This window comes from Aythya ferina (genome assembly GCF_964211825.1).
Source record: "Aythya ferina genome assembly, chromosome: 5".
Classification (NCBI taxonomy): domain Eukaryota; kingdom Metazoa; phylum Chordata; class Aves; order Anseriformes; family Anatidae; genus Aythya; species Aythya ferina.
The window spans coordinates 30,643,442-30,658,958 of record NC_140301.1 but is presented as its reverse complement, the minus strand read 5'-3'; the positions used below and the strand labels follow the sequence as shown (position 1 = coordinate 30,658,958).

At 37.7% G+C, this 15,517-nt stretch overlaps 1 protein-coding gene across 10 annotated transcripts in view; it reads left to right on the top strand.

The window, feature by feature from the left end:
* The window catches only part of NUMB (NUMB endocytic adaptor protein), a 95,650-nt gene that overhangs the window by 56,004 nt on the left and 24,129 nt on the right, over positions 1-15,517 (top strand). For all 10 annotated transcript variants that reach the window (XM_084520052.1, XM_084520057.1, XM_084520060.1 and 7 more), the window contains one exon: positions 4,156-4,299. In XM_084520052.1, coding sequence (XP_084376178.1) covers positions 4,174-4,299 — 126 coding nt within the window. In that variant the 5' untranslated portion in view covers positions 4,156-4,173. The remainder of the gene's footprint in view (positions 1-4,155; positions 4,300-15,517) is intronic.

Here is a 15,517-nt window from a genome sequence, read left to right as displayed (position 1 = left end):
TTTGGGGAACTAGTCTAATGTTGTAATCTCTTAGATTGCAAAAGTGGTGGTGGTTTGTTTGTTTGTTTCTTTTTGCAACAAGCATGACCATTCAGATGCTGAGCTGCCTGCAGTAAGCTTTCTGGTAAACATAACCTTAAGGTGTTGAAGAACTTGAAGTGGATGTTTCCTCCTCTCACCAGAAGATCAGTGCTTTCAGCCTTTGTTACCTGGTTGACTCTCATGTGATGTTACTTTTTATTTTAATTAGTTTTTGAGTTTCTCATCTTGCTTTTTAACTAGGTTTGTCTTCAAATACTATACCTCCACTGTCTTTTTTCTTGGTCCAAGCTGGATTTTGGGTTGTAAAAGTGAAAAAGAAGTAGCTTTTTGTTAGTGGCTTGGTTTATTTCTTCTTGTGCATTTTAAAAATATTTTTAATTATAGGACAAAAATTGGTTGCTAAATATAGAAAATTCAGTGCCAGAACTTTTAATTTTCATAATCCTAAACCAGAGTACAATACTTTTTGGTGTCAGTAATGCTGTCAGTGTAGTGGAAAATACTCTGCTAGCTTGTCGCAGCCTCGGTTGACGTCTGTCATTGTATCTGCAGACATGCTACACTTAAGCAAAAATGTGAAATGCTCTGCAGGGATTTGAAGTAGAAAATGCTCACTCTGGATGTTTTCTACAATTCCTGGGTAAGGATTTTGAGCTTAGGTATATTTAGTAGGAATTTCAGCATTTAATTGTAGCATTTCATGTGCTTCTTTCCTGAATCCTCAAATATGCAGCCTGTGTGAATTGTTTTACTTAGCACTTTTGTGTCAGGTGGCAGTTCTAGTTATATTGGGATGACATGCATGTTACCAACAAAGTAGTTGTTTGTAAGGCAAACTATTTGACAACCAACTCAAAACAGTCTGATGTCTCAGAAAATACACGTGTGGCAGTTGGAGAAAGTTAATCTTGCCACTTGTCAGCACTTCTATTAAATAGGAAGGCTATTTTTAAACTGCTTGTTGCCAGTGTGACCACAAAATTAGAACAAGTAGGAAAATGGGTTTGGTTTTTAGTGAAAAGGAAATACTTTTGGGCAAAATGCCACTTGAGCTTATCATAGGAAGCATTGTTCAGGAACTCTTATTCTCATGCTTCTCTGAGGATTGAGATTCCTGGTAGGAGTAAATTGCTGGTAATGTACCAGTCATGTGGGCAAATACATATTGCCTTGGACATCTCCCATGAAATGTTAGTTATGTAAGTGTTACAGTAAGGTGAGGAAACTGTGATTTCAGAAGTGGCACAGTGGCTGCGTGTTGTTTTGAACTTTTGTTGCTTACTGGAGCTTTTGAGATTTGGAGTACCTTGAAAACTTCTCCACAAGTTGTTTTTACACATTTATAGGTTTGAAACAATGTTGTTTCCTTGGTCATATTGAGAATGCTGGCAGATGAGCCTTGCTGTGTCTGTTTGTAGCTGGTAAAGAGTCCGCTGCTGTTTTTGGCAGGGCGGCCGGAAGGGAGTACAGTACGTGTGCCCCTTTCTCAGTCACCTGAGTGCAAGGTCTGGCGGTTGCACTGTAAGCTACATAGCTGGCCAGGCCTGTGAACTTTGCACTGAAGCAGCTGGAGCAGAGGTTTTCCTTCTGGGGCTGTGGGACTACCAAGCTTCAGCAGGGACAGGAGTGGTTGTCTGTCCCGCCGAGCTGAGATACGCTGTGTAGATCTGCTGCAGAACGTGCCGCCTGCCTGAGGTAACTGCTAGGCCCGCTTGAATTTCTGCTTCCTGTAGACTGAGAGGCTCACGGACTCCTTTGTCTGCAATTTGTAAAGCGAAATATATAACTAATAATGCTCTAATGACCCTCTGGAGAATGGAAAATTGCAGCTTCTCTTAGCGGAACTTCCAGAATTCTCTTTGCACGTGCAGACATTTCAAAATGGCGGTAGCCAAAGGATCCGTGGTTGTAGAGGAACTGCTTCAGCTTGTTTAGTGATAAGAAATATGCATACTTTTAATTTTTGTGTGTGTGTGTATGTCCTATGAAGTAAATTTCATAAAAATACTGTTATTTAGATGTCATGGCTATTTGAAGCCCTTGATTCTCTTCTAAGGACAGTTGCCCAGCCTTTGCTGTACATCTAAAAACCTTCACTGAATTTCCAAGAGATTTTGATTGCTTGAGGTGCTATACCGTACTGCTTTCAAACACATATCAAGCAGCTCTGAGCACAGGTAGTTGCTGCAATAGTTGGAGTTTGCTTTGGCTGTTTGCTGATGTAGAAATACTCAGTGAATTATCACGTGCTCAGAGAGTGCCTCACGATGCTGTGGGTCCAGGTAGCATTGCATTATTTTATCACTGAACTCCTGACCTAAGTTGCACACTTACTTGCACTTCAAGTATTAGCTTCAGCAAACTTCATTTTCCCAATTTCAGTGACATAACGCTGTTCTCTTTACTCGTGGTCCTACCTTTAAATCAACACTTATTTTACAATATTGTTTTTAATTAATAGATTACAGAGAGATGGGAGTTCTAGAGGTATAAGCCAGTGCCGTGCCCATGAGATTAATGGGAAATGACTTGCCTAATGACTTGCAGTGTGAAGAGTAAAGTAACAATTGCTGAAGGAAAGCTTGGTGGGCTGGTGACAAAGCTGAGACTTGTTATTTGGAATGGCTAAAGTGCCTCCTGAGATATGAAAACACCTGAATATTTTTAATTTGTCTGATCAGTAATCAGTGTTTTTATGTAATGGTTTTCATTTTTGATTTGTGTTCAGCTTTGAAGTCATTGCATTTTGAATTTAAGTTTCTTTAATAGGTACTAGAAATACGTATGTACTCATTTTTCTCACCCGTTAGTTGCCAACTAGTTTTAACTGGAAAGCAATGCAGTTCTTTTCAGGGTTTAAAATAGTGTTAAAACTGATTTTAAAAATGCTTTCATTCTAAGTGCACCTGTTGACATCCAGAAACATCTATATTCTGCAGCTTAGTTAATGTAATGGGAAAGAAGTGTTTATAATCCAGTTAGATTTTGCTGCCTTGCATTCTGCAGCATCTTTTTTATGCCAAAATGAGCTGTAACATTTGTCAGAAGGTTTATTCTTCAGAAAAGAAGAGTAATAAAGCCTCTTGGCAAGTTTTCTATATTCCCTGCATTGTATCACATGTAATTTACTTCTGTAGCTGAATATTGAATCTTTTTATTAGTACTGTCGCTGATAGTTTCTTTGCTAGTTTGAATCTTGTAGAAGTGAGCATGTCTAAACTGTAGTTTAGCTAGTATACAGAAATTGGTATATAAGTGTATAGCGTATAAAAAACATCTAAACCTAGGCTTTGGGAGTGTAATTAGAGAACCCTCTTCCCCCTTCGAAGAGGAATTTTTTTTTGAGATTTTCCCAGGATATAGAAGTCAATGCAGTGCCTTCCTCAAATGTATTTCTCATCTTAGTATAAGGTACTGCACTAGTAGGTTAGGCTGGAGCCGGACTGTGTCCCTCAAAACCTGGGCTCCCATCTCCTACTCACTGCTTGCCATTGCTACACTTCGGGTTCATTGTTTCTTGAGCTTGCGGCTTCTTGTATGTATGCACGCACAATTACATGTAACACAACTGTAGATGTTCCCAACATCATCTACCAGCATCATCTACCTCAATGGGGCTTAAAAAAGCATGAGCATATCACCCCATAATTAAAGAACAATACAAGTACCTAATTTTAGGGGATGTCTTTTTGACTATGAATCTTTGCATTGCATGGATGCTGGAGAAACCTATGGTATTCATGTCCTGTTCTTCATTGCTGTAGGTGTTTAAATTCAGGGAGGCAGGATTTCATGCCCATCACTCTCCAGAGCTTCTCCATCAGCTATTTTAGGTAATTTTATGAGAGAGTAACAGTTATTTTTGGGTCTAATGCTTTATTCAGTTGTTGTAGAAAGATATTAAACTAGTAAGTTGGACTTGTGTTTTCCACTTTGAACTGACTGTATATCCCTCTTTCTCTTAATCTATATCCAAAATATTTTCCTTTCACAGGGACCTCCATTCATATTTGCAGAAGCTCTAAATATTTTACAGGGACATCTGTGGTGATGCTACTGAACCCAATGTGTGTTGTGGTGCTTATTGACAAAATATTTTTTTAATTCTTCTAGGACGTGAAGATCTGAGAAATGAACAAATTACGGCAAAGCTTTAGGAGAAAGAAAGATGTCTATGTCCCAGAGGCCAGTAGGCCTCATCAGTGGCAGACTGATGAAGAAGGTGTTCGTACTGGCAAGTGCAGCTTCCCTGTTAAGGTAAGAATTTCTGCCTTTCTTTTGGATATCCATGAGATACTCTTGCCATGAATTATTGTTTGTTGGTTTATTTTTTGGCAAGCATAAGCCAGAAGCATGCTCCATTACACATTGACCTATTTTACAGTTAGCCCTCATTACAAAGGATGTGTTTTGCTTTGTTTTTTAAAGCCAGATGAATCATCTAACAAATGCCTTGTCTGATATATCCTATATTATTATTTAGCTGAAATAAATCATATAGGTAGGCAGAGGAATAATGTAACTCGACGTCATTTTTCTGGAAGGGCAGAAATGATAAACCTCTTGGATTGCATGGAAATGTACTTGGTTATGTCTGTTAAAAGTGAAGCTATGGTTACAATTTTGCTTGTAAGGTAAGTGGTGGGTTATACTGGAAAAGGAATCCTTTCTCCCTTTTGATAGTTAAAATGTTGCGAAGAAACACATGGGCTTCCTTCCAGTACTTGAGGTATGAGCACTTGCTAAATTTTGGATGTCTTTTGTGTTATTTATTTTTAATTTATTATTTTTGTATACTACTGATTATTAATGCGTAAGAAATTGAAATGTCCTTTTTTTTGATTCCTAGAAATGATTCCAGATTATTTGAGTACTGTGAATAGGTATTTTCTTTTGTTGTCTCCATTTCCTCCTCCACCTTTTTCAGAAATAACATAAAATAAATATTAAAATTATAATAATGTATAATATTAGTAGATAAGCAAGTAATTTAAGATGTCTTGCCATATATGCTCACCTTGTAATGAAAAGCTCACTTCTTCAAGGTACACTAATATTAATTCTACAGTAGACTGTAAACAGATGACATTTATGGAAAGCTAACCATTTAAATATCTGTGCACAAGGAAAATGTCTATGGTTCTGACACCTAAGAATCCTTTATTAGTTTTTATCTGTTATACTTAAAGTAAGTCTGTTATTAAACAGGTGATGTTGCTAGGTGAAACTCTTGAAATTGTCTATTGCATATTTTTGTAAACCTGTGGGTATGCGCAGATGCACCATCATCTTAGAATAACTTTCACACTATGTTCATGCCCTGTTTTATCCTACCGTACTCGCTTGTGTGTGCTTTTATGCATGCTCTAGGATATACAATGTGGAAGCTAGCTTTTTAGTTTGTTATAGTTGGCTGCTTATTTGTCTTTGTCTTATGTTAGTTTTCTGCTAGAATGAAGGAATTGTAATTTAATACTAAAAAGAGATGGTGTTGTGCCAGAACTCTGAAACTGAATAACTGCTTTGTGGAAGCTTGAACTTAGATTGGACTTTTTAAAATGTTAGCAGTGTCTGGGAGGTAACAGAATTGTGAGTTTGAGGATCATCATTTTAATTATTTACCCATTAGAAAAAGCTAAAATATCAAACCCAATTTTTAGATGTTTAGTTTAACTCAAAACTCTGTGACCTGCAAGGAACACAAAGGATGTGAACTACTTTGCTGTTTAAAGACTGAGGTGTTTTTTTTAAACTCCCGGTCAGGACTTGTACTTATAGTGACAAATGCTTCCTGTATTTAAATGAAGCATTCATCTATTCTAGGCACATGTACCCAAACTTAAAAAAGGTTTGGGGCCATTCTTCGGTGAAAAGGCATAGAAATGCATCCTGTCCTCACACTGGGACTTGTTAGCCTTATTTGCCTGCTTTGTATTAGAATTCACTGCGTTCATTTGGTCATTGGAAAAATTACTCCAAAGTAAACTCATCTCTTCTTATGAGAATGCTCCACTGAGAATATCAGGAAGTCCGGATGTTCAACTGCTAATACTTAGCAATCTCACAATTAGATGAAAACTTAAAATCAGAGCAATTGGGCATTGAGGTGCTTTAGTTTATTCGATTTTAATTTATCTTCCAAAATATTGTGCTTTGAGATGGTCATTAGGGAAAAGTGTTATTAGGCTTGAGATGCCAGGCGGGTGTTAACTGTTGTTTCATAGATATAGACAGGAAGTATGGCATTGTGAGCGAACAAGATAAACCAGATGTAGAGTCATCGTTCTAGTGGGTGGTACTGTATTTTGCTCACAAAAAGAATAGCACTTTGTGCTCTTGAAGGAGAGTATCCTGTCATACAGTTCTTGGGCATTATTCAAAAATACATGCGTTCCAGGAAAAGTATGCTGCTACCTGTGACCTTAAATATCTGATGGGGTGTCTTTTCTTCCTGATATTCTCAGTGGAGCAGAATAAGCAGATCTTGCTAAGAATAGTTAACTCATAGGAATGCTCTCAAGTCTGAAACAGTGAAAATATCTTTTTTTGTAAATCCCTATTTGGTATTCCAGTGTGGTCCTGTGGTTGCCTGTAGTGTGGCTTCTCAACCACAGTTTAATGTGTGTCTGCAGGGTTTAATCTGACCTTATTCTTTATGGTCTGCCTTGCCTGCACTCTCTCTAAAATCATCAGCCTTATTTATTAAAAACTGAGTGGAAGTCTAGCTTTGGAAGCGATGAACAAGATTTTAGCTGTATAGCTGGTGAAGACCCAAGAATTGTTAACACATATTCTATAGCTGTCTTTAAGATATTCTGTATGAAAGAAAAATACAGGAAAATAATATAATAGGAGCCATGGTGAGGGCTTTGTTTCTTCTGATGCTTGCTAATTTATTTAGGTAAGAATTCTTTTTTTTTTTTTTTTTTGAGAGAGAGTGAGAAGACTAGTGCAAACAGTAGGGAATGTTTGCTCTCGGTTTCTCTTGTAAAAGACATCATGAAAGTTTGATGGGAGAAAGATATGTCACTGTTAAAAGTAGCGTTAAGTTGGTGTGTTTAACTTCTTGCCTTCAGGCGTTTCTTTTTTTTTGCCCAGAGTTGGGGTGTTTGTAGAGTGCTAGCACAGATTTATCCTTTTTTAGATTTTACAGAACATGTGGAACCACTTTGAAAATCATGTTGCAAATAGGATTTCATCCTGCCTCCAGGCTCTGTTCTGTTAGTGTTGGACAGGGACTCAGTAGCTGTTCATTCATTGTGCCTTGAGGATGCTGTATTGAAAACAAATTTAACATTATTTAAAGGTTCTCTGCATTGGCACTGTTCTTGAAGCTATTCCTGTGCTACATCCTCAGCTGATCGTGTTTGTTAATTACAGTCTCTAATTGTGGTGTTGAATTCTGAGCAAACCTGATGCATCTAAGGAACATCTGTGTTTTGGTAGAGGTAATGCTTTGTGGAAAATACTAGCAAAATCCCTGTGGCATTTTTGCCTTAAAATTCAGGGAGGTGGGTTTGCTGTATGGTTTGTTCAGTGCTGTGCTCATAAATTCGGAGCTCATAATCCTGGGTTTGTACGGTTAATTTTAGGCAATAACTCCTCAGTTTTTGGTTTAGCAATCTGTGCTTTTCTACTGTTTTCAGGATGTCTGTGTCGTATGTAACAAGCTGCTGGTTGTATTTTCTCAGTCATCCCAGTGTGCGTAGGATTTTACACATAGCCCTTCGCTGTATTTGAAATCTAACCACACCTGAGGAGGTGATCTGACACATTCACAACAGGGCCTTTGAATGGGCAGCGACTTGCCTGCTCTGCTCTTTTATGTGAACTCTTTTGAATTGGCTAAAGTTGCATTGAAAGAAGAGCCTTGATACTAGAACATACAACTGAATGGTTTTTTGCACTCCACCACATCAGCAGAGAGACAGGTGCATGTCTGTCAGCAGAGGTATGTAAAGGGTATTAGACTTGTGTTTAGGCAAGTGTGACTTGCAGACTTTTACTATCCCATTAGGCACAGAATTGTAAGGTTCTATTAACCTTTGTGGTGTGGAGGCATGATAGGTTTTATCCTTTATAGATGCATGCAGAGCTGCCTCTTTATTAAGTGTGGAACCGTTAATACTGCTTGAAAAGTCTCTGCAGAAAATACGACAGGCATTCAGGTCTCAGACATGACGATTCTCTTTCACTGTTCTAGAAAATTAAAAAGTAACTACTGTGCTTCAGTAGTGAATCTTCCCTCTGAGGGGAAAAAACTGTGCCGTACCTATGTAATATATAAGAGGTTTAGATAGAGACATTGCATTTACAACTGTTCAGAAATCAATTATTCTAACGGACGTTAAAGCTGCTCTTATCAGTGCTATAATTTATTTGTACACAATCTCTATAAATTATAATTGTCCAAAATGAAGTTCATTGACATACACGTTTTCCAACTTGCTTTCTTGCTCCAGACACTACCTCACTGAGACCATGCAGCTGTTCTATGTTTTAATGACTAAAATATTTGACACTAGGGCTTCTTTTGTCTGAAATGCCTTTCCTAATGTCCCTCTGGGTAAGTAGTTTTTGTTCATACAACTGCACTGTAGAGTAACTGGCCTGTGAAATTTATATCAGGAAAATTAGGTCATTTCCCCCTACTTATGAGAATTAAACAAATTGAACATTTGCAAGTTCTTGGTTCTTCTAACCAACTTATGTATCAAAGGGAATGTTTACAGCTGATTCCTACCTGTGGTTCTAGAGGACTCAACAGCCAGATGCAGCTTGGATTAATTGGATTAGTTTTATTCTGTCACTTACTTCCAAGTTTCTGGGGGTCAATCTCTTTTGACCTTAATGTGTCTAAGGCTACTGTTGCCTGTAGCCTGCAAGGTTGCTTTTGTATGTATTTTATTCCATCTATTTCAACAGGAAGACTAAATATATCAATGAATAAAGTCAGTGGGGAAGAGTAACATACCACACTTGGGTTTTAAATCTGAAGTCCGGAGTTTAGTACTGAATGCATGGTGTCATGTGAATTAGCCTCTCCACTGAATCTTGATCTCCGTGTTAGTGTTGCCAGATAGAAGTCAAATGGATACAGTAGTACATTCACTTACAAGAGAATTAACTTTTCAGATCAAATACTCTACAACTGTTTTGTCTAGTTCTTGCTTTGATGGGAGATGTTTGGAAGACACTAACACTTTATATTAATATATAACTTAGCATAATGTTTATAATTAATAATAATAATAAAGAATATTTTTAAAAAGCGCAGAGAGGATAAAAGAGGGAATGACTTGTTCTAGGCCTCATAGAATATCGTCACTGGGTCAGTGTGGCTGTGAGTGCTGGTTTCCATCTCTGGGATCCCTGTGATAGAGCAGTGTCTTACATAATTAGTGGGTATGCAGCCCGCCGAAACCTCCCTCACTAGGAAATAGGCCTTGGCTGTCCCTTTGCTGTGTGCTCTCACACCACTCATAGCTGCCCAGTTGTCTTCTTTAGTTTTGGAATTTACATAGTGAGCCTTATTGCTTAATGTCTAAGATACAAATCTCACGTTAAAAATATTTTGTTATATTTTAAATTAATTTATAAACACAGCTTGCATGCCATTCCCTTCCTCCAGATCAGAAAGGCTGGTAGTCAGCACAGGTGACTGGCTGTTATTTCACCTGTTAATACATACACTTTTAGTTGTTTGAAATAGTAATAGCTGTGAAGGAGTTCACTTGCTTCTGATGCTGCAGTGCCTTTAAGTAAGGCCTGTGGTATTTTTGACTGTGGAGGCTTGAGATGCTTGAACAGTCTTTGGGAACTATGTTAAGCATTTTTAAGAAGTTAAAGTGACAAATCTGCTGATTTCTGAAATGTCGCAAAGCCTTACACGTTAAACACTACAAATCCCAACCTCTTAAGGCATGAATTGATGTTAGCAGTGAACAATAAGCATACATATGGCATGCTAACCCAGCAGCATGTAATTTTTTTAATTCCTGCAGCGTTTCAGATCCCAGGAAGACAGCTAATTATAACAGAAGGTGATTGTAACAGAAGGTGTAAGACTTATCTTAAATAAATTCCTATGCACTTTTGTCATGACTAAAGGAATGCAATTCAATCCCTAATCTTTAAACTTTTTAAGATTTGTATATAGCCTTTAGTTTGAATAGCCTTGCAAACAAGTTTGAAATGAAACTTCTTACTCATTTTAAAAACCCTCTTGTCTTTGGCCAAGGTCAAATTCTTACATTGTTTAATAAACTTCAAATTGTTTTAAAGATATGAGTATTTATGTCTAGAGCCATAAAAATGGTTTAGATGTCCTTGTAGAAATATATCTTTTAAAGATAATTTAAGTATTGGAAATTAAAAAGAAAAAAAAAGTTATTATTGGGTTATCCTTTTTAATTTTGAGTTTTTGTTTTTTATTTTGCTAAACTAGAGGATTTCCAATGTCATGAGTGGAAATTGATTTATTGGCAGGACTTGAAGAAAAGGTACGATGTGCACCTGTGCATTGTGTTATCATCACTTGTTTTTTAACAGACTTTTAAGTTTATTTACAAATACTGAGTTCCCAGAAGTGTAGGAATTGCACATCAGAGTGAATGACTGAAAAATTAAACATGCACAAAGCTGTAAAGGGGCTAGGAAAATAGTGGGTCTTTTAAGCCTCATCAAGGGAAATTTTGGATAGCCATTCACAACAATAACTCAGTAAAACAACCCCCCTTTCTAACAGTATGTCATGTAAGCTACAGGGTGGATGGCATACCCTATTGATCTCCAGCTACAGAAATGTTGTAGTGCTACCGGGCTGACTTCTCTGATGTAGATGTGGAAGTAGATCCTGCCTTGAGGCAAGTGGTGTCCTACATAACCTCCTGGGTTCCTTCTCAGCCACATTTCAGGGATTTGTGAGACGATGAAGAATACAGCATTTGTGTATCCTACATTGAATTTTGCTACTTCACCTTCAATAGTCCTAACGGGAAATGTTTTTTATTCCCTCACAGTGTTCTTTCTGTTCACACTGCTAAGTATAATGTGAGAATCAGTAAGAGAAATGTACAGCGTGATTCTTAGATGGGTGTGGTGTGAAAGGACACTGAGAACTACTGGTACAGATATTGCTTCATTTTTAGAGTTAAATTCTTTTGGCCCATGCTATTCAGAGACATTTAGTGGCGATAGCAGTTACAGAGCATGTTTGCTGAGGAGTTAACAAATTAATGAGACGTTTTCTGTTCTGGTGACTTAGGGAAGTGGAAGAAATCAGACCCCAAGGGAATGTATAGCATCATAACTAACCTGTAGTTCTGAATAAGCAGAATTTAGCTTAGTTTGTTTGGTGATGCTTAATCATGCCTTTTTTTCTTTTTTTGTCATTATCTGTGCTTCTACAGCTCTAAGCAAACATCTGTTTCAAACCAACAAATTAAAAAGCATCAGCATGAATATGAGAGGAGAGAAGTAACGTATTGAATATTTGGATGTAAATCTTACAGAGGCCAGTGGAGAATTAGCTCAGCTTTGAGATACATACAGGCTTCTTGGATTTAATCTGGTATCTAGTTGCAAGACAGGATTTCACCCTGAAACTGTGAGTTAAGTACACCTTAACTGCGAGTTAAGAACACCTGTTCTAGAAGCATATCTACGCATACAGATTCCAGGTATTCAGTCTTCAAATGGAGTATGATTTATAGCAGTAGAGAGAACAGTATTTACACAGAGGAAGAAAGAGGAATGCTACTGCCTCCAGGAAAAATACCGAGGAAATGGTAGTGTGCTGCTCTCAGCAGCAGTTAGTTCTCTAACATGGGACACCTTGGCCAAGACTTATGGTAAGCTCTTTCTTGTGTCCATGTAGTTTAAAATATAATCTGAAGAGCCTAATCTGTTATTGTAAATAAAACAGTGCAAGTGAACATCTGGCAGTGTAGAGAAAACTACAGTAATTTGTGTATCTGCCTCTGTTTGGAAGAGAGACTTTAACTGTGTGTTACTGTGTTTCTGTAACTGCAAATGGATCCAGCCAGTTGGCCAGGTGGAAGAAATTCTGGTGAAGGACCTTTCTTTTTGCCAGCAGCTATTGAACTTTGCATTTTGGAAAACTGGGATAACCAAGTATTTGTGAAAGAAAAGAAAACAAAGAAGTACAAGGTATTATTTTTTGTAATAGGACACAAACTGTAGAGCAGTTTCATTTCATTTTCTGACCAGCAACATTTGTGGCCTGATACATCAGCCCTTGATGTTTAATTAGGAATGCTTTCCATTGCATATGTTTGGGGGAAGTCAGTAGGACAGATTCACCAAAAATACTTGCTGTGATAACTCAGGTTGTTCACTTTTAGCAGAAATTGGGAAAAGCTTAAAATGTTGAAAAAGAATTCAGTTTTTCAAGCACTTTTCAAGTTCCAAGGGCATTTTGCTGTGTGCCAATTTGACTTGTTCCTGTGTTGATTGCTTTGTAGTGTTTGACAGAAGAGTGATACCAAATACCTCTGAAAGAGGTGTTTCATCTGTGAAAGAGAACAGAAAGTTCGTTGCCTAGAGGTGGAGAGGGAAGGTTTTTTTTTTTACTTACTATACTATCATATCATCCTTTGGTGTGTGTTTTTTTTTTTTTTTTTTTCCTGAAAATGTTAATATAAGCAAAACTTTTCTTTAAAAATGTTTATGTTAAGGGGTTTCCCAACAACTTGAAGGTATTTTGTTTAGAGCTTTTATTTTGTGTTACCCTTTATGTGGATTCTGCCCACAAGGATTTTAACCTTCTGTAAAAGCATTGTTCGTTTCTGATAAAATGATTAAATCTCTCACAGAACATCTCATGGCTGAGAATCGCCGGTATGGCTATCATTCAATGGTTGCTATGGAAATTAAGTAGGAATGCATTCAATATTAATACTACATTCCTATTATTTGCACTTCCATGATGGAAATGTACTTGCTTTCTCCAGGAATGTTGGCAGTGTGATTCTTGTGATGTGGAGAGCTCTGTGCAAATATGTCCAGGGTTCCCCTTCCTTACTGTTCTGCAATGTCATCAGCTGCCATGGTATGGCTTATGCAGGTCACATCTGTTCTGTGTAACCAGTAGTTCTGTGTCCCAGTCACTGAGTGTGTTCGTGGTAATATGCCATGCTGGAATTTGGAAGAGGTTTTGCTTATACTTGGCACTCTCTGTCCAGGCACTTCACAGTGTGTTTTTCTTCTCTTACTTTGAAAGGGAAGTTTTCTTTCAGAGATATTGAAAAACCGTGTATAGCAATGTGGGGTGTATGTATTGCCTTTTAAAAGTGATTTCCACGTGTTCTCTTTGCTGTGACAGAACTGCAGAATTTGGTTTGTTTTTCTGTTGCGTGGAAGTTAAACACCAGAATTCAGGACTTAAGGCTGTAAGGAACAGACCATGTCTTAATCTAACTAGCAGCTGTATTTTTCTTACTGTATTAAATTCTAAATTGTCGTTTGTAAAATGCTCTTACACTAGCAACTTCAGCTAATGTTTTGAATTTAAAGGGTAGGTAACGATATAACTACAGTTTAACACTTCTGATTAAAAATGTAAGGCTACTGGCAGGGTTTCAGTCTACGGCAGAGCTGTTTGCCAAGTTTCTTGAAATACTTGAGCCTTTGATTAGTACCAGCTAAAAGCCAGATAAGTAGAAGTTATTGCAGTGCTGCTTCAATACAGGAGCTGTGTATATCTATGCATAGCCTGATGGGGAAAAAGGGTTTTGGAAATAAACCTGAAGATATGGAAAGGATCAGCTGCTTAAAGGAGACTTGACTTGATGTTGCAAAAAAAGAGAGGACTGTAGCGTTCTGATTACACAGTTGGAAGTTATTTTTATAAGAAAGATACTTAAAAATATATTGGGATCTATTGGGAACTCAAAAAACCCACAACCACAAAAGAAAATAAAAAGAACAATATTCAGGGAAGACCACCTATATAATGTACAAGGCCATTGATATTGATAGCTATGAGCTTCTGGCTTCTGCAAAAATGGTGCATTGGGAAGAATAAGGTTTTTTTATGAAGGGCTTTAAGTGTAAAGTGTAATTGCCAACAAAGCACCTTTTGTCCTCATCATAAAGAAGTATTGTGTGGCAGCGTAATTTCTTTTATAAATCAGAATTGATTGATGCTCGATGAGGTCTGGGGATTGTACCCTTTTGCTGTGGGTAGATGCACTTGATATGTGCAATAATGTCCCCATTCACTGGAGTGGAAGCAGCATTGAAAACTGCAGCAGAATTTGCTGTCTCTAGCAGCAGAGGCATGACTGATTGCCGAAAGTTGGAGCATGTGACTTGAATAGAGGTTTGGCAACACAGGGGAAAGCAGTTGTCTGTTTTGGAGTGTGGCAAGAGGCAATATTTACCCTTCTCTGTTTCTCCCTTTTGCAAGCAAAAGGCAGGTTGCCAAGTACAGGGACTGAATGGTTTGGATCTTCAGTTGGAAACGTTTTGCCTACACTTGGGTAAATGAGATGTGCAGATAGCTCAGCAAATCTGGAAGGTGTCCTCTAACTTAATAGTAATGCAAGCTAGATGGCTCATTACATGCATATATCTTTTTTTTTTCCCTCCATCTTCTTTAAACCTCAGCCTTGTTCTTGCCTGTCTTTCTCCTCTTAAGGAGAAGTTGACAAACTTTCTTAGGTTACTGACACCAAACTTTTCCCATCATGGAGATGCACAAGCAGAGGATTCCTGCATCTCTGGCACTTCAGCACAGATATGGCAGAACTGCAGATCCATCTGCAGTAGGTGTGGGTGCAAACGTGTGCTTCCAGACACAGAGTAAATACGTCTTTAGTTGTTTCTGTTTGTGTATTTTTAGGATTAAAATATCCTTGTTAGGGAGTGTCATGGAGAAATGAACATCTTATGCAAGTGTTCAGAAAGCTCAGCTAGGAGAGTACAATCACTGTTTTGGCAGCTTCAGCGTTCAATTATACTGCTTCAGTCCCTATAGAAGTCGTTTTGAAAAAGCTGTGTCGGATCATTTTTATTTACCTTGTAGGTTTTGTGAAATTTATTCTTCGAGCTGTTCTCCAGCTGAGAGGGCTGGTTTAAGTGAAATTCTTGCAGAATTGTTCCATCTAGATTTAGATCTCCTCTGTTTTATACATGCCACATACTGAGACTTAATGTTAAAGCCCTCTGTCACTTAGTCTTTTCACTTTCAGCAGTTTTCTGTTAAGAAGGGTGATGTGTTGACAGTTCTTTTGGAGCATCTTGCGTTGCATGAAAAAAAAAACGTAAAAAACAACAAAATAACAAACAAAAACAACAAACAACTCTGTGTGCTATTCAATCTTGAAAACAATCTCTTTCCAAGTTTGTCTTTAAGTTGAATATAAGGAATCTAGGTTGAAATCTCTTATGTTATTGTGGTAAAGCACTTCAATATGGTGGTAAGAAATGAAGTCTTTTTCTGTCTGTCTAA